A 20,069-nucleotide genomic window follows, 5' to 3' on the forward strand; every position below is an offset into this window, starting at 1 on the left:
TGTTTGCTTTCTCTTTAGCACCTTGGGAAAGCAAGGCTTAATTTGAACCTAAACTGCTATCATTTTTTCTCTCTCTGCAAGCATTGATGTTTTCAAGAAAAAACCAGCAACCCAAGGCAACTGCTGCTTTGATGAACTGTTTGTACATAGCCTTAAAATCCCAAAGAGGTTCTTAGCAGGGGAAATGGCTTCATATTAAATCAAAAGTGGGTTTCTGTTTGTGGTAAATGACTCAGTGCCACAATTCACCACTAATAGCTTCTCCTAGCTTCTGTTCAACCTTATCTTTTCCACCTGGTGTCTCAGTGCTTAACATCATGGCATGCCTGGTTTTCTGCTTCATGCATCAATTTGTACAGGATACCAAGAGACTCCCTTGTGTTTGTGTTGACTGGAGGTCTCTCTGAAATACTGGGATGATTTTGGGGGGTGGGGTTGTTGTGCAATTCAGTCATGCCAAGGCTAACTTCCTTGCAATACACAGCTGTTCAAGGTGCTATTAATTTATATCTACAGCCACTTCTGATATCTCCCCCCCCCAGTCAGTATGCGCACTAAGGGCTGTTTCTGCAAGGAACAGGAAAAGTAGAGTGTATGTTGGGGTAACCTATGGTGTAATGTGCTTTCAGCTGCTCAACCTTATCAGGAGGCATCTGGCTACATTTGGCGTGAGCTGAAAAGATGCAGACATCATGTAAAGGCTTCCGTGTGTCCTTGGTACATTTTGAAGACACATTCAACAAGGCAGTAAACTGTTCCAGTATGCCTGTGATAGTCTTAAGATCCAAGGAAGGTAGATTTGCTGAAGCATGATCTGGTAGGCACTCTGCAGCCAAACAAATGAAAATGCTCTGAAAATGTATCAAGGGTGTGGTTGGAGTGCTGGGGGACAATTGCTTCAATGCATGGTGATGGATCAGTGGATGCAAGAGGAAAAAATTAATTGTGACAAAGAAAAGATACATCAGTAAAGATGACGTGGTGGGGAAAATGTTCATTCTTGTTTCATTGTCAAACAAGAGACTTGCTTGCAGCAAAGAACACTTAGTATGTACATACAGCTTTACAGCCTTCAAAGCACTTCTTCTACAGTATCTCATAATTGTCACAACAGCCTTGTAAGGCAGGCCAGTATTATTTAGTCCATATAGCAGAGGGGTGTGTGCCTGGGCTAAGGGTGAGTAGATGCACCTAATACAGGAGCTGGCATGCTTTTACTCTCCTGGAGGAGGTGCCCAGCTTCCCTTTCATCCTTTTATGCTGCAGTTGACAGGTGTATTTGCCTTCACTTCAAATGCTAATAAGTCATTGCTGGTTCAGTCCCTTCCCCCAAGCTTAAGGCAGACTCTCTGCTGTTTGTTTTAAAGTGCCACTTAATGAATGCAATTAATTCATGTAATTAAATAATAATAATAATAATAATAATAATAATTAATAATAATTTAATTTGTGGGTCGCCTATCTGGCCAATGGCCACTCTAGGTGACGTACAATTTAACAACAATACATTACATCATAATAAAATACATAATAAAATACAATATAACAATAAAACAATAAAACAGTTCCAGGACAGAGTAGTAGGCTATTGGTCGTAAAAATTTAACCCTCCCCGTAAGTCCCAAAGGCCTGTCTGAAGAGCCAGGTCTTCAAAGCTTGGCAGAATACATTCAGGGAAGGGGCATGTCAAAGGTCATACGGGAGGGAGTTCCAGAGAGTGGGAGCCGCCACTGAAAATGCCCTCTCTCTTGTCCCCGCCAACCTAGCTGTTTTAGTTGGCGGGATTGAGAGAAGGTCCTGTGTGGCTGATCTTGTTGGGCGGCATGGTTGGTGGTACTGGAGGTGCTCCTTCAGGTAAACTGGGCCGAGACCGTATAGGGATTTAAAGGTTAATACCAACACCTTGAATTGGGCCCGGAAAGCAACTGGGAGCCAGTGTAGATGAACTAACACTGGGGTGATGTGTTCCCGGCGGCGACAGTTTGTAAGTAGTCGAGCCGCAGCATTTTGTATAAGTTGTAATTTCCGGACCGTTTTCAAGGGTAACCCCACGTACAGCGCATTACAGTAATCCAACCGAGAGGTGACCAGGGCATGTACCACCAGTGGGAGCTGATGAGCAGGAAGGTAGGGCTGCAGTCTACGAATGAGGTGTAATTGATACCAAGCTGCCCGGCTCACTGCCAAAATCTGAGCCTCCATGGACAGCTTGGAATCAAGAACAACCCCAAGGCTGCGGACCTGGTCCTTCAGGGGCAATTTCACCCCGTCGAACACCAGGTCAACATCTCCTAGACTTCCCTTGTGTCCCACGAGTAGCACCTCAGTCTTATCAGGATTCAACTTCAGCCTGTTCCTTCCCATCCATCCACTCACGGATTCCAGGCACTTGGACATGGTCTCCACAGCAGACTCTGGTGAAGATTTAAATGAGAGATAGAGCTGAGTGTCATCCGCATATTGGTGACACTGCAGCCCAAATCTCCTGATGATTGTCCCCAGCGGCTTCATATAGATATTAAATAGCATGGGAGAGAGGATAGAGCCCTGTGGCACACCACAATTGAGAGGCCAAGGGTCTGAAACCTCCTCCCCCAGTGCTACCTGTTGATGCCTATTGGAGAGAAAGGAGCGGAACCACTGCAGTACAGTGCCTCCTATTCCCAGTCCCTCCAGGCGATGTAAAAGGATACTGTGGTCGACAGTATCAAAAGCCGCTGAGAGATCGAGGAGGACAAGAAAGGTGAATTCTCCCCTATCTAATGCCCTCCTCATATCATCAACCAGAGCGACCAATGCTGTTTCAGTTCCATGTCCAGTCCTGAAACCCGATTGGTATGGATCCAAATAATCCGTTTCATCCAAGTGTGTCAACAACTGATTAGCCACCACTCGCTCAATGATCTTGCCCAGGAATGGTAGGTTCGAAATTGGGCGAAAGTTATTCAAAACTTGGGGATCCAAGGAGGACTTCTTTAAGATGGGCTTTACAATTGCCTCCTTGAGTGCTAATGGCATTACACCCTCCTCCAAGGATGCATTGACCACCGCCTTAATCCCCTCGCCCAATTTCTCTTTGCAGCTCACAAGGAGCCACGATGGGCAAGGATCAGTTAGACAGGTGGTAGGCTTCACAGTCGAGAGCACCTTGTCCACATCCTCAGAAGGAAGAGGTCGAAACCGATCCCATTTGACCGGATTGCAACTGGCCAACTCTGTTTCATTTACTGTGTCCACGGCGTACGGAATTGAGCTCCGTAAATGTTCGATTTTGTCGGCAAAGTGCTTTGCTAATTTGTCACAGGAGGCCTTAGACTGTTCCAAGGGTTCCTGAGCAACTGGACCGACCAGGCTTCGGACCACTTGGAACAACCTCCGGGGACAGCACTTTGCGGACGCAATAGAGGCAGCAAAGAACCTCTTCTTTTCTGCCTTTATTGCCACTTGGTAGGCAGTTACTGCTGCTCTAACCTGTGTCCGGACATCTTCGGAACGGGATTTCCGCCACCGGCGTTCTAGTCATCTCACCTCCTGTCTCAGATTTCGCAACCGTGGAGTATACCAAGGTGCTAACTGAGTTCTGTTCAGGGGGAGAGGACGTTTCGGCGCCACGCGGTCCAGAGCCCTGGTGATCCCCTCATTCCACTCCATCACCAGGGTATCGACCGTGCGGCCTTCAGCAGGTTCCAATTCCCCAAGCGCAGTCAGGAATCCTTCTGGATCCATTAGGCGTCTGGGGTGGACCATTCTAATAGGTCCTTTTCCCCTACGGAGGGTGTGTGGTATCGAGAAGTCTATATTTACCAGATAGTGGTCTGACCATGACACAGGGGTGGAAGAAGCCACTCCCAACTTCAGAACACATCCCTCCCCTCCCAGGAGAAATATAAGGTCGAGAGCATGACCGGCTACATGGGTGGGCCCAATATTACTAAGGTGCAGTTCCCAGGAAGCCATGGTTTCCAGGAAATCCTGAGGGGCTCCTACTAGAGTGGCCTCAGCATGTACATTGAAGTCCCCGAGAATTAACAGCTCTGGGGACAACGCACGTACAGCCGAGACCATCTCTAGCACCTCGGCCAGGGAGTCTGCTGTGCAGCGGGGTGGGCGGTATACAAGCAGGATCCCCAAACTGCCCTTTGGGCCCAACCTCCAGTACGTGCAGTCAACAAACTTAGTCCTATGAAGAGGAGGTCTGGTAAAAACTAGAGACTCCCGATAGATGACTGCCACACCCCCTCCCCGCCTTCCCACCCTCGGTTGTTGTGCATAACGGAAACCCGGCGGACACATGGCCTCAAGAATGGGAGCTGAGGCCTCATCCAGCCAGGTCTCCGTAATACATGCCAGGTCTGCTTGCCCATCCAAGATTATATCATGGATATGCGATGTTTTTTGTACTACAGACCTGGCATTACACAACAACAATCGAAGGTCGGTAGGAATCCTGCATCCCCCAGTTGTCGTCTGGTTCTGAACAGACCCGGAACATGGGATGGGTATTACACATCTATCCCGTGTTCCCCTCATCTGGCATGGTCTGCCAACAGTACCATTCCAGCGTCTGCCGCCCACTCTTTCTATAGTTTGGCCCCTCACCCTCCCTGTCACATCCCCCCCTGACTTGCACATGCCCCTGTCCCTGTTCGCAAAAACTCCTCAAGAGGGACAATTATTTTCTATAGCAAGCCAGCCACTCCTGTCTCTGTTCAGCCCAAGGCTGATAGCATCGAATCTATCAAGGAATTCTAAGGCACTAGCTTCATGCAGCAGTCTCCCTTTGCTTTTGTTTTTAATGTTTATTACAAGAAACAAATAATACTCCAAACTAACATATCCAGCATAAACACATCTGTATAGCCATATAGAACAATGCTTGATAACATGAAATTCCAGGTGCAGGTGAAGACAAGGATTTCTATAAGGATTTCTCTGTGTCTTTTCGGTGACTGATGAAGACCTTCCTCTTTCAACAAGCCTTTTAAGTAGAGACCTTGTCTCAGTCTGCATCTCATAGAATCATAGAATAGTGGAGTTGGAAGGGGCCTATAAGGCCATCGAGTCCAACCCCCTGCGCAATGCAGGAATCCAAATCAAAGCATTCCCAACAGATGGCTGTCCAGCTGCCTCGTGAATGCCTCCAGTGTCAGAGAACCCACTACCTCTCTAGGTCATGGGTTCCATTGTCATATGGCTCTAACAGTTAGGAAGTTTTTCCTGATGTCCAGTCAAAATCTGGCTTCCTGCAACTTGAGCCCATTATTTCGTGTCCTGTATTCTGGGACGATCAAGAAGAGATCCCGGCCCTCCTCTATGTGACAACCTTTCATGTACTTGAAGAGTGCTATCATATCTCCCCTCAGTCTTCTCGTCTCCAGGCTAAACATGCCCAGTTCTTTCCGTCTCTGTGTTGGAACTGTTTTTTAAGAAGTTTTACTTTTTTTTTTAAAGAAGTTGTTTTTTAAAGATGTTTTGTTTTTAAGATTTTTTTAAACTGTATTTTGTTTTTAAGATGTTTTATAGATGTTTTTAGTGTTTGGTCACTTGTCTGCTGCCCTGGACTCCTTCCTTAAGGCAGTGCGGGATATAAATTTCATAAATAAATAAATACACATTTTTATTTTTGCATTTCTCTGACATTTAGGTCATCTTGGGGACTATCCTTCAATGTGGCACCTCCCAACTCTGGACTGTTGTTACCAAACTTGAATGAACCTTTTGTGAATCCATATCTGTGTATTCCTGGCTGGAATTGTGCCTCACCATCTTCCCAATTCACAAAAGGAATGAAGTCACTCCAGGATGTTGAAAGCAAATCTGTTGCCTTTGAGTTTTCCGATATGTTGACCAACACCAAGTGGAAGGGCCTTTTGTTTTTGTCCCGTATGACAGTCCAAGCTTTGGGGTCTACAGGTTTCCCATGATGTTCTGAGACCATCCAAATTATTTGTGGAGAGACTTGAGCAATAGACTATAATTTTTAGAGGGCAACCATTTGTATTCAGATTTAGCATTAGGTGCCAAGTCCTCAAAAGCTATGAGGGGCCGGGTGGCCCTGACAACACGATGATAGCTGATGCGTACTGCAGTTTCCCTTTGAAACTTTTCTGTTGAAGTACTTTGAAGAACGTATCTGGTGAAGTACAGCAAAAGGAGTAACAGCCACTCTGGCTGTTGAGTCAGTCTCTAGAACTGGCTTCCACAGTCACTTACAGACCCCCTGTTAAAGACTTTATCTTGGAAGACAATCTTACTTGGTTATGAGTGATTGCCAATGAATGAATGAAATGAACGACCCTACCTCACAGGGTTATTGGGAGGATGAAATGAGGCAGTATGCACACCACCCTGAATTCCTTGGAAGAATGGTGGGATATAAATATAATAAATGAATACAATAAGTAGTTGATTTTTTTAATTTTGTGATGCTGTGATTTTAAGTTGTTTTTAATCCTTTTAAATTGTTTTTTATAACGTTGTAAGCAGGCCCGGGACTGAGGGGTGTGTAATTATTATTATTATTATTATTATTATTATTATTAATTATTAATCACTACTAGTAGTAATAGTAGTAGTAGTAATACTAGTATATTATTAACAACAATTATTATTATTAATAATAAAATAATAATATTAAATAATCTGTTGGTTTGAACTATAAAATCCATGATCCAATGCGGCCCCAGGGCCATGCGAATGTGCTGCGCAAAAGAGTGTGCGCCTGCGCCACGTGGAACTCCCCTTAGACTACCTTACCCATCCTGCATTGCACGCCAAGGCGCACATCGCCCTTGCCCAAGGGCATTCTGGGACTCGTAGTTTCCCGCGTTCCTACGAAGTTTCACTCTTTCCGTGAGACGGAGCGGGGAAGGTGAGGGGGAAAAAAAGTTTCCACACGCGGCCTGTCACTTGCCGGGCCGGGCGGTTGCCACGGGTAACCGCCTCTGAGCCAATAGGAGCGGGGCTCGCGAGGCCCGGGAGGCGGGCCTTGAGGGGCGGCGAGCCAATGGCGGTGGCGGCGCGCGCGGGAGTGTGGGGGCGGAGCAGTGCGAGTCTCCTTGGGGCTTGGGCGATCTCGTCCTTCTGTTGGGCGGCCTGGTTGTCGTCCCGAGTGACCCGCGGGCGCCATGGGTGGTGCGGGCAGCTCTCCGCGGAGAGTCACCTTCGAGGCGGACGAGAACGACAACATCACGGTGGTGAAGGGAGTCCGGGTGAGAGTCGCCGCCGGGCCGGGCCGAGGGGGAGGGGGAGGGGGAGGGGGAGGGGGAGGGGCACGCTCTCTGCCGGGACCCCTCGGGGTGACCTCGCCTGGGCCGCCGTGGCGGCAGGGGTCGTCGCGCCCTTGGCCTGAGCGCTGCCACCCCTGACGTGCCTGCTGCTGAGGATGAGGAGCCGCTGCAGCCACCACAGGCGGCTGGGCCGGGCCGGGCAGGGGGGTGTCTCTGGGGAACCCCCCACCCTCTCCCCCCGCTGCGCCTCATCCTGTGTGCCACTTTCCGCAAAGGGGGTTGGAGGAAACGTCCCTCCCCTCGCACTGTTTTAAGCAATCTTAGCTAAAATGATGAAACTGAGGTTATATTTTGGACACATCATGAGTGGACATGATTCACTAGAAAAGACAATAATGGTGGGAAAAACAGAAGGGATTAGAAAAAGAGGAAGGCCAAACCAAAGATGGATTGATTTCATAAAGGAAGCCACAGACCCGAACTTACAAGATCTGAACAGGGTGGTCCATGACAGATGCTTTTGGAGGTCACCTATTCATAGGGTCGCCATATTTATTTATTTATTTATTGCACTTGTATACCGCCCCATAGCTGAAGCTCTCTGGCCGGTTTACAGCAATCAAAAACATTAAAACAAACATACAATTTAAAACACATATTTTAAAAACGTTTCAAACACATATTTTAAAAACATTTCAAACACAATTTTAAAATTTAAAACAATATAAAAACAATTTAAAACACATGCTAAAATGCCTGGGAGAAGAGGAAAATCTTGACCTGGCACCGAAAAGATAACAGTGTTGGCGCCAGGCGCACCTCGTAAAGGAGATCATTCCATAATTTGGGGGTCACCACTGAGAAGGCCCTCTCCCTTGTGCCACCCTCCGAGCTTCCCTTGGAGTAAGGAAGTCGTAATTGACTTGAATACAATGTTATAAAAAAAATATCAAAAATTTAATGTATACAAACAAACAGTATGAAATCCTTGTAGGTGTTCTCATGTAATAATGTAAAATAGGCCATTTTTTTTTGAAAATAACTCATTGCCCATACATAGTAAGAAACAAAATATATAATGTGGTCAAAACAATGTCAATATCAACATGAAGGGCAACTTATAAACAGTTGCCAATATGCATAACCCAATGCCCATGAAAATACAAAATGTGTAACAAAGATTTGAGTTATTTTCAAAACTTTTCTGTCCTATTTTGCATTATTACATGAGAACATCTACAAGGATTTCATACTGTTTGTTTGTATACATTAAATTTTTGATATTTTTTTATAACATTGTATTCATGTCTGTACCTTAAGTTTTTCTGGAGCACTGTACTTATGTTGAGGTAGATTTTAACTTCACAGTTTTCGTAATTGACTTGAAGGCACATAACAACAACACATTTTTAGGAGGAAAAGTTACATTTGGGGCCTTTCTTTTTTACGGTTGCAAGGACGAGGAGTGAAGGCAGGGGGGCAGCGGATACATTTGAAGGAGGTGTATTAAGCCATGCGTGGTGTGCAGAAAGCTGGATAGAGAAAAGCAGGGGTGTAGTTGTCCAGGGTCTCAGGGGGTCTTAGACTCCTGACTTTTTGGGGAGTAGGGTCCCAATGCCTCCAGCATCCCATGAGCCAAGCAGCATGCAAGGAGAGTGTGTCAGTCACTGAGAAGAGTCTAACATGCTTCCTTACCCTTTCCTGTTGTTTGGAGGCAATCAAAGTGAAAGGAGCCACTGAGAAGACTCTTTCCAGTAGCTAACACTCTCCTTTTATGCTGATTGGCTCCTAAGGATGTCTGTTGTTGTGAGAGAAGGCATGCTCAAGGATCTCATTCTCAACCCAGCAGCAAGAAAAGGGGTGGTGGTGGTTGTTACTAACATGAAGGGACCCTGAATTTGCCACTACACTACTGGAGAAAAGTTTTGTTTTTTCTCACACCCCATATCTCTGTCTCTGTCAGTGCTAGAATTTGGGGACACCTAAGGAAGGTGTGAATGCTGGAAGATTCAGGGCAGACAGAAGGCAGTGCTTGCTCTCCATGCAGCACATAGTTAAATGGTAGGATTCGCTGGCTTATGATGTAGTGTTGGCCGCCAGCTCTGAATGAGGACTAGGTCAGTTCATGGAGGATAACGTTATCAGTGGCTACTAGCCGTGATGGCTATACTCTGACTCTACTCTTCCCTCCCCCACACTATGCATGGTTAACCTGTGGAATTCTCTGCCACAAATGTAGTGCCATCCACCTGCTCAGATGGCTTTGAAAGGGGGTTTGACAGGCTGAATGGTAGAGTCAGAAGAACATAGGAAGAGCCTCGCTGCATCCGACCAAACGCCTACCTAGCCCAATATCCTGTTTCCCAGAGATACTTATGGGAAGTCCAAAAGCAGGGCGTGGGCGCAAAAATATTCTCCATCAACAGTTACTTGTTATGACAGCTGTATGATCAGAGGTAGCATATATCAGTTGCCTTGGAGCAATATCAAGGAGGGGGGGTTGTGTTTTTGGGTTTCTCGGAAGCACCTGGTTGTCCACTCTGGGAAGTAGTCTGCTGCTGTGGATGGTTTCTTGGTCTAATCCAGCAGGCCTTTTTCTTACGTTCTTTTCCGAGGGAGGAGGTGTTGGCATTAGGCCGTACTGCCTAAGGATGTTTTCATCAGGTCTGGAAAGTTACAAGCATGTGTTTTGAGAAGCAGTCTTATCTGCCATGCCTGGCCTGAGAGAGCAGACTTGAAGGTCAGACAGGTTGTCATGGTAACGGGAGATAACAGCTGGGAAAGTTGTAACAGCCAGTTGTTGGTTCTTCTGTTGTCTTCTGCATCATGCCTCTGAGCTGAGAGGCTGTCTTTACTTTTGCTTTTGGAGAGAGATGTGCTGTAGAGCTAGAGGGGGGGGAAACTGCTGAAAAGCCTTAATGTCTTAATAAAGACTCTTAACATGCTCTAATGCTCTGAAGAAGTTTCTTGCTCAACTTAACTCCAACGTAATGTATGCTGTTTCACGCTACAACGCACACACGCCAACAGGGGTTATGGGCCCAGATCCACAGCGCATTACACGGGAGTAAGTTGCTGGTCTGAACGGCAGACGGAGTTCCAGAGAGGGCAGTGTGATTGTACCAGACGGAGGTGAGCAACATGGCTGTAAACCTGTCTGGGGGAGGCTTGCCAATGGAACGACTTAATGAGAAGAATTATGGCAGCTGGAAGCCGAGAATGCGGGCTTTGCTAGTAAAAGAAGATTTATGGGAAGCTATTGAAGGTACACCCCCTGCACCCCTTACAGCGGCTTGGACTAGAAACGATGAGAGAGCTCAACCTTTTATACTTCTGGCTCTATCAGACTCTCAACTGCTACACGTGAGGGATGTTACAAACGCCAAACAGATGTGGGACCGGTTGGAAGGCATTCATGTGCAACAGACCGCGGGATCTAGATTGTGTTTGGCACGGAAGCTGTATCAGATGCGCTTCACGGGTGAGTGCGACATGTGTGAGCATCTCACGGAATTCAGACGCCTGTTTGCTGAGCTGACAGACCGAGGCATCGAACACTCTGAACTTCAGAAGACCTATTTGATCTTGGCTTCACTCGATGGGACTTGGAATAATATGGTCATGGCTTTCGAAGCCTTACCTGATGGAGGTTTGAACGTTGCGTTTATTGAGGAAAAGCTGACCCAAGAATGGCAGCGGAGACAGGAGGCGAAAAGAGCCGAGTCGATGGAAGCTGTCAGGAGGCAAGAGGTGAAAAATGCCGTGCCGAAGGATAATAAACAGGAGCAGCAGCAGAGGCTGAAGGCTTGTCTTGTTTGCAGAGATCGACGGCATCTCCAGCGGGATTGTCCAGTCAAGCGAAACTCCAGGGACGGAGGCTTGAAGCAAGGCAGTGTGAACTTTGTTTGTAAACAGAAGTCTCAAGATTTAGGTTCTATTAACTGGATTCTTGACAGTGGAGCAAGCCATATATTAATTAAAGACAGACGTTTGTTTTACGCTTCAGAAGAAGTGAAAGACTTTGTTTTACTTGCTGATGGATTGCGTAAGAACGTGGAAGCTCGAGGTCTGGTGAAGTTTGACAAGCTTGGGATACTGTCAGATTGTTTATTTGTTCCTGAATTGGCTCATAATATTTTGTCAGTGAGCAAACTGGTGAGTTGTAATTATTCAATTTTGTTTCACAAAGACCAATGTTTTATAATGAGGGGAGATCAAGTGTGTTTGCAGGGAAGCCTTAATGATTCACAGTTTGTAATAAAGAGCAGTCAAGCAGGGTGTGCTGTGTTAAATGCTGAGGCACAGGTACATCACGGCTGCGTCCATGAATGGCATCAAAGGCTGGGGCATGCAAACCTTGACACGATTAAGAAAACCCCTTTGCACAGTGAAAACATGCGTTTAAGAGACTGTGGACAGATAATGGATTGTGATTCTTGTAATCAAGCTAAAATGACTATTGCACCAATAAACCGGGAGGCTGAGAGAACCACAACAGCTCCCTACCAGCTAGTTCATGTTGATTTATCAGGGCCAATAAATGCTTCACGAGGAGGTGCGAAATTCTTCATGGTACTGGTAGATGATTTTTCAAGATTTTGTCAGGTTTTTGTGTTAAAGCATAAAAGTGAAGCTGAGCAGAAGCTGAAACTGTTCATTAAGAGAATTGAAACTCAACATGACGTCACTGTGAAAGCGATTCACTCAGATCAAGGTGGGGAATTTACGAGTAAATCATTGAGTGACTTCCTGGAGAGTAAGGGAATAAACCAGAATTTCACTGCTCCATTTAGCCCGTTTTCCAATGGAACTGCAGAGAGAAAAAATAGGGTGCTTGGGGAAGCAATGAGAGCCATGCTGATGGATTGCAGTTTAGGGAATTCTTTCTGGGCAGAAGCAATTCTTTATGCGAATTATATTCACAACAGGGTGTTACACAGTGCAATTGGAATGTCTCCTTATGAGAAACTTACTGGCAGAAAGCCTAAGATAGAACACATTCAAAAATTCGGGGCAAGGTGCTGGATCCACATTCCACAGGGAAAAAGGAGGGGCAAGCTTGCGCCCAGAGCACAGCAAGGTTTTGTTTTGGGATTTCAGAATGCATATTTCAGAGTTTGGTGTCCAGAAACACAGCAGTTAATTCTGAGCAGAAGCATTAAAGTCTCAGAAAAACCTTGGGATCAAAGGCAGACAGTCATTCTTACAGGAACAGGTGGCACACAAACACGAACGCCATCACAGACATTTAAGCCAGATCTTGACATTAAAGTGGAAGGTACACACATTCCTCTCAGAGATGCTTTGAATGAGCTCATTTGTGGGAAATGCAGATCGAAGAAACGAAAAGCTGAGGAAATGGAAGATCCTGGGCACGCGGTGCCAAGCACAAGCACAAATGGGGGGGCAGAGAGAGCCGAAGCCCTGGTTCCTTTAAGACGCTCTACAAGAGCAAATTTAGGCAAACCGCCTGAAAGATTTACCGTGGGATTAATAACAAGTCCTGGAATGAATAAAGTTGTAGAAATGGATCCTGAGACACTTTATTTGACATGTGTTCAACCAAAGTTTGAGTGAATAAAGTTTTGAACTGTACTGAGATGTAATTTTGAACTGTACTGAACTGAACTGAAAATGTATGATGCAATGTACTGAAATGTATTGCAAGAGGTATTGTAGAAATGTATTACCGTATGACTATGTATTGTAGAAATGTGTTATTGTTGTAATGGATTTACAGACATGATGAAAAAGGGGGACTGTTGGCATTAGGCCGTACTGCCTAAGGATGTTTTCATCAGGTCTGGAAAGTTACAAGCATGTGTTTTGAGAAGCAGTCTTATCTGCCATGCCTGGCCTGAGAGAGCAGACTTGAAGGTCAGACAGGTTGTCATGGTAACGGGAGATAACAGCTGAGAAAGTTGTAACAGCCAGTTGTTGGTTCTTCTGTTGTCTTCTGCATCATGCCTCTGAGCTGAGAGGCTGTCTTTACTTTTGCTTTTGGAGAGAGATGTGCTGTAGAGCTAGGGGGGGGGACTGCTGAAAAGCCTTAATGTCTTAATAAAGACTCTTAACATGCTCTAATGCTCTGAAGAAGTTTCTTGCTCAACTTAACTCCAACGTAATGTATGCTGTTTCACGCTACAACGCACACACGCCAACAGGAGGCACTGGGGCTGCTGGTTCCATGTGTTCACCTGCCAAAGCAAGCAAGTGGGGGGCAGTTGCAAGGAGCAGCACCCCCACTTGTCCTCTGGGCAGGAGTGGCAGAAATGGTTGCTGTTTCAGAAATATTAACAAACCCTGAAGCAGAAGGGCCCCCAGGACAAACTGAAGGATGAAAGAGATTAAGCGAGCAAGGATTTTTTTCTAGACACATTAAAATCAAATGTACTGTGACTGAACACTGGGAAGGTGAATGGGGTAGAGTGAAATACTTCACAGGCATTTGCTCCCATTGCTAGTTATCCCTGCTCTGAAGTAACTTGCAAATGTCTAAGCTTCACCAGTGGGTATGGTAAGCAGCAAGCCTTGTGCTCCCCCCCCCCGGCTTGCCTTCTTTTTTTAGGTTGCAGGACAGTTTGTTTAGTCATGCTGGATGTCTCCCTTGGGAATTTCTCCTGGCGAGCCCCATCCCAGTTGCTGTCCAGAAGGAGTAGTAGTCCAGTCAGTTGCCATTGCCTGTCTCTTCACTCACCCCTATTCCTCCTGCAGAGGTTAGGCAAACAAGTGGAAATCTTCTGCACCCTCCCTTTAGGTAGTGCAGCATTTGGAAGTGTATTCTCTGGGTGCCGCAAGAAATTTCCACGCCACCTAAAGGGAAAGAACTAATGGAGGCCTCTTCCTGCCTCTGCTCATTTCTCACCTGTTTGCCTGATAGGCTCTCTGGATGGTGTTAGAGTTGGGATTGGGCATGTTGAGCAACACTCCCCTTTCTCTCTTAAGATCATCACCATCACCCCTTATTTTTCACTCTCGCAGCCAGAACTATTCCTCCCTGCCAGTGATCCATCCACACACAAAGGGATATTCTCGCTTTTTCCCTCTCTCTTTCCCCCTTCTCCAAGTGGCCTTGGACTGACTGTTCTTCACCTCCACACTACACCAACCACTTTCCTGCTACTCACTTGTTTGCATATTCTCTCTTTTCCTTTGTGGCACAGTCCTTAGAATTATGCTCACTGCACTGCCCAGAGACTACTTAACCGCAGTGCTGGCTGGAGAGTGAAAGAGTACCAGAGAGTGAGCTGCAGAAGCAGTGTCTTGCAGCTGCCTCTGCTTGCTTGCTCCTTTGCCCTCTCTCTTTCCACCGTCTGGCAGTGAGAATGGGCCCAGTGGGCACATGCTACACTTTAAGAGAGAAAGCACACATATGAGCAAGAGGGTGATGACTACCTCTGCCTGTTCTGTGTCTTTGGATGGCGCAGTAGGAAGCCACGGCAATGCCTGTATATTGTACTTCCAACTCCTGCACCACCCATAGAGAGAGCACAGGTGAGTGGGTTGAGGTTTCAGTTTCTCCTTGTAACTTGATGTGCAGGCATTAGCAGGTAATAAGTGTAATCTTCATGTTGTGAAAAGTTTTGCATGCTGTTTCCTGCAGTTCAGCTGCTTTTCAAGGCACAAAACATGACAGGTCAAATATGTTTTTACTTGACGCTGCCTGTGGCCACACCTTGACCTTATAGCTGAGCAGTTATTTGACGTTAAGACTCTGCAGCCCAAGTTCAGAGTGCTTTTTAGTAAATTCTTCCATTTTAGTGAGCAACATGGACCATTTTAGTTGATGATGCCCACGAAAGCATGCCCTCAACCATGTGTGGTCTTGATCCTTGTTCATCCTAATAGGTTCTTGCCAGGCTGGAGAGATTGGCGGGTTAGTCTAGGCCAGAGATGGGGAACCTTCTTCAGGTGCAGGACCACATTTCCTTCTGGACAACCTACCAAGGCCACATGCCAGTGGTGGTGTGGTCAGATTTTTACCCTGGTACACTAGGCTAGTTTCTGCACACACCTCTAGATCCTCTGTACAGACAAGCAAGAGGCATTATCAGACTTCGAGGACACATTCCAGCCAGAGAAAAACACATGAGATGCGAAGGTGGACCAGTGAGGTGCATGGCCTGGTGAGATTCCAGAGGGCTACCTACAGAGGTAGTGGGCTGTCCAACACTGGAGGCCTTCAAGAGGCAGCTGGACAGCCACTTGTCAGGAATGCTTTGATTCGGATTCCTGCATTGAGCAGGGGGTTGGACTCGATGGCCTTGTAGGCCCCTTCCAACTCTACTATTCTATGATTCTATGAGGGCCACGTAGAGAGGCATGGAGGGCTACATTTGACCACCAGGCCTGAGGTGTCTCATCCCTGGGCTAGGCTGTAGTAAATGCCCTTCTTTCAGAGATCTTCCCCTCCCCAACGGAGACATTTGTATGACTGCTGCTTTGAAAAACAAAACAAAGATTCCTTGACTTAACTGGATGGTCTCTAATGTGTAGGTGATCAGGTGGGTAGTGGTAATAACCTAACTCTTGTAAGTTCTGGATTATAGTGATTCCCTTGGCGAACCTCAAATCTGGCTTCAGACTTGGTTTTGGGGCTGAAGATGCTTTTGTGATTCCAGTGGGAGACTTATGAACATAAGAGTGTAAGAAGAGCCTGCTGGATTAGGGCAGTGATCCCTCTAATCTAGCATCCTCACAGTGGCCAACCAGATGTCTATGGGAAGCCCACAAGCAGGAACTGAGCACAACAGCACTCTTCCTGCTTGTGATTCCCAGCAAATGCCTCTGACAGTGGAGGGGGAACATACATACCCATTGTGGCCAGTAGCCATTGATACCTTCTGTGGCAGGAGATGGAGAGGGGAAATACCATCATCATCATCATCAACAACAACAACAACAATAATACAAGGTGCCCCTGTTGATTATTCTGGTTTCTGTATGACTGACCATAGTTATCTTTCAGAATCAGCTGACAAGGTTATATATATTGCATGACAGTGTTACTGTTTCTTTCTGTTGGATCTCGGGGGGGGGTCCTTTTGTTTGCCTTGTTTCCATCCTCCTCTTCTAGTTTGGTGGTGTCTCGTTTAAGATTATTTCACCTTTAACCTTCTGGTTTCTCTCTCTTAACTTTGCACTGTCTCCTCTGTTACAGGCTAGGCAACTCTCTCATTATTTAATTTTTTTTTAAAAAAAGTATGTTCCATCAATGTCATGGCAGGGGGAAATTGACCGTTGCTTGCCACTGGGAAGATTGTGGAAATGAGAGAAGTAGATCAGGTGTCTGGCTGTTTTGGTGTGCTTCTCTTGAATACACAGCTGATATAGCACAGTGGGGTGGAGAGCCTGGCTGGGAGTCCAGAGTCTGTGAGTTCAAATCCCCGCTCGTGTCTCCTGGGTGTCAAGGGCCAGCTAAAGATCACCCCCACAGTGAGTGGCTCAGGGGTTACGTGACCTGCCACCTGTGCAGCCGTGGGCAAGCTGCAGAGTCTCAAGGGACCCAGTTGCCCCCAGCTGACAGTTGCAGACAAGGAAGGGGCTGGCTTGTGCAGCTGTGGCAAGCTGAGCAGGCCCTAGCCAGCTGGGGAGGACTAACTTCAGAGGGAGGCAATGGTAAACCCCCTCTGAATACCACTTGCCATGAAATCCCTATTCATAAGGTTGCCATAAGTCAGGATCGACTTGAAGGCAGTCCATTTCCATTTTCCATTTTTCTCTTGAATACTGCTTATGGTTCCATTAGTGTTGAAACACAGAGTTTACTCTTGAGGTCTCTATAAAAACACAGCATGTAAATAAGTTAAGAGTTCCAGATTGTGTACTGTGATTGCGGGGAGTCTTCTGGTCTTGAATTGCATATATTTCCTTTCAAAAAAGGCTGTAATTCTGCATGCATGCAGGATTGCACTGTAGGTCTGCAATTGGAGGCATACCTATTTGGGGGCAATGTCTCCCTATTGTGACAATGATGGAACATTGGGACTCGTTATTTTCTAAATAAACTTTTGAGTAACTATCAGGATTTGTGTGAGGCTACACAGTTGCTTGGTAGTAAGTCCCATTGAGTGCAGTGGGACTCCTTTTTCTAGTGAGCATGCAGTAGATCAGGCTGCAGATGTTTAGAAGACTGTAGTTTTCAAAGTTGGGAAGTAATATGTAAGAGTTCTTGCAATAAATATAAAAGAGCATCCTTGTCAATAAGGTAATTTTTGTTGAGCTCCAAATGATGGCTGTTCCTGTGCCCTGCCAAAACTTGAGTGTCAATCTTTTTCTCTTGATATTATTTTTTGGAGGGCCAGGATTAAACTGGAAGAAGGTTGAGATGTTAGCATTTTGTCCAGGCTCCTAAAGAGAGCCGACATTGGTATCAGGAATCGGAAAATGTTATATAGGTCTGTGCAGGGCTAACATTTCATGATATGATGGTGGCTCCATTGAGGCTGGCCCCTAGGGATGTGAACCTCCCCCTAGTTCTGGATAATTCCACTCTGTTCAGATAACACACCCTCTTATTTGAACTGTTGAATGTTCATTTTCTCTTTCTCTTGGTTTTATGTACTCAGCCTCCCTAACTTCTTCTTTACAGCATCTCTTCTCAGCTTCCACCTTTTTTTTTTGCCTTTCTCTGCCCTTCACATGCAATCCTCTACATTTGCAGCAGCTCTGAGCAACCTCTTCCCTCCTGTCTGCAATTTTGATAAGGTCTTTTCTTCCTAGACTTAACTTCAGACAACCTGCCTTCACCAAAGGGTGGCAACTAGCCTTGTCCGCTATAGCTTTTGTGTTTGGCAACTTGACTATGACACATGCAGTCAAAAAACCATTTTAAGTAGCAAAGTACTGATGGGCAGCAGACTTCTATTTAAATATATTGCTTATCTGAAGTGTCCAGGGGATGTGCTGTTTGCAGTATTTACTTCAATGCCTTTCAGAGGGCCCTAAGAATGATCCTTCACAAATCTAAGCAATAAACTAAATAAGCGCTGCATGCTCTTATAAGAACCTGGTTGTGTATTACAATATGGATGCCTTGTGCCAGGTGTTCCCATCTTTTGAGTTGCTGGGCCTTTTGTCAGGTATTAGCAACAGGACATGTTTCCCAGGCATATTCTTTGGGCTCTTATGCTGAATGCTAATTACATTTCTGTTGGTGTTAGATTTTATTTATTTATTTATTTGTTCGAGGTATTTATGTACCTCTTCCCAGGTGAACCTCACAAAGCAGTTTGTTTAAGGTTATTACAACAGTAAGCATTGTGGTTTTTTTAAAAGTTGCAGTAACATGGACAAGATGACAATTTCTTTAGAACAGTGGTTCACATAATGTTTTCCCCACAGACCACTTGAAAATTGCTAATGGTCTTGGTGGACCACTTAGTGACTTTTCTGCCTGTTGTAGCAACTCCAATGTGCTGTGCTAGAGGCTTTAGGATGTATTTGTATTCCTTCTTTTATTTCTTAGGTTGAGCACAATTTTTTTGGTAAGTCGTTTTGAGTTCCATTTTTTGGGAAAAAGTGACTAATAAATATAATAAATAAAAAAATAAAATTTTTATTGTACCACAATTTGCATTCCACAGAATTCAAATTACATTATTCACTAGAAAAGACAGTAATGCTGGGGAAAACAGCAGGGAGTAGAAAAAGAGGAAGACCAAACAAGAGATGGATTGATTCCATAAAGGAAGCCCCAGACCTGAACTTACAAGGTCTGAACAGGGTGGTTCACGACAGATGCTCTTGGAGGTCGCTGATTCATGGGGTTGCCATAAGTCTGAATTGACTTGAAGGCACATAACAACAACATGAAGGACTGGATCAATCATTTGCCAAGAGGTTTGTGGGGAAAGGCAGTAACTTTCCCATGGCAAAATCGGGAAGTACAGATCTAGTCCAAGGAAAGAAGCCAGACTAACAGCACAGTCCTAACCATGTCTATTCAGAAGTAAGTGCTGTTGAATTCAATGAGACTTACTCTGAACAGGGTGGTGTATAACAGATGCTATTGGAGGATGCTGATTCATAGGGTCGCCATAAGTCTGAATTGACTTGAAGGAATATAACAACAACAAAGAATTCAAATTGTAATACGATTTAAGAAATAAAAGAAGCAATACAGTTTAAAATTAATATGAATATTTAATGTGGGTATGTCGTGGATCACTTGAATTAAGCTCGCAGACCACTGGTGGTCCACAGACCGCAGTTTGGGAACCCCTGTTTTAGAGGAAGCTGTAACTGCTTCTTTTTGACTCCCCTTGGGGGCAAGATGGTTTTGCAGAAGGCCTCCACCCTCAGTGGTGATGGTTGGGGGACCAAGGTTTTTCATTTTGCTCCTTTGTCTTCTGCCGGCTGCTGGAGCAGTTTTAAACTATTTTGTTTTATTGTAGTATTTATTGGGTAGTATTCTGAGTGATTTGTTGTGAATCCCCTCTGGTGGAAAGGCTTCCATGACTACTATAAAGAAGTTGATGATGACTATAGGGAGCAGTGTGTGGATTGTAACCACCTGGAATTAAGAACCCTGGCTTAGCTGCTTAATGCTCATCTTCCAGTGTTTGCATTTATTTCACCTTCCTTCCCTGCCTTGCCCTGTCTTCTTTTGTCTTGACTCCTCCCTTCCTTTTCTCAAAGACCCTTATAGAAGGGCCTCTTGGTGTTATGGAACCCCAGGGTCATGGTTTCGGAAGGTTATGTAAAAGCTCTTACCAGCAGAACTTCAAAAGAAAAAATGAAAAGCAGGTGATGAAACAGGGAGAGATTGGGGTGCCACTCGGGGAAGAGTTTGTTCTTTCTGTCTTTGATATCCTCACCCTTCTCAAGGGCCCAGCTTTA

At 45.5% G+C, this 20,069-nt stretch overlaps 1 protein-coding gene across 2 annotated transcripts in view; it reads left to right on the forward strand.

Moving 5' to 3' along the window:
- Window positions 1–7,027: 7,027 nt before the first annotated feature.
- CHCHD3 (coiled-coil-helix-coiled-coil-helix domain containing 3) overlaps window positions 7,028–20,069 on the forward strand; it is a 320,988-nt gene continuing 307,946 nt past the window's right edge. Inside the window, exon 1 of one of the 2 annotated variants that reach the window (XM_061582659.1) lies at window positions 7,028–7,211. In XM_061582659.1, the coding sequence (XP_061438643.1) occupies window positions 7,128–7,211 (84 nt within the window). In that variant the 5' untranslated portion in view covers window positions 7,028–7,127. The remainder of the gene's footprint in view (window positions 7,212–20,069) is intronic. The other variant, XM_061582658.1, reaches the window with a different exon arrangement.

Source organism: Rhineura floridana, chromosome 8 (genome assembly GCF_030035675.1).
Source record: "Rhineura floridana isolate rRhiFlo1 chromosome 8, rRhiFlo1.hap2, whole genome shotgun sequence".
NCBI lineage: Eukaryota > Metazoa > Chordata > Lepidosauria > Squamata > Rhineuridae > Rhineura > Rhineura floridana.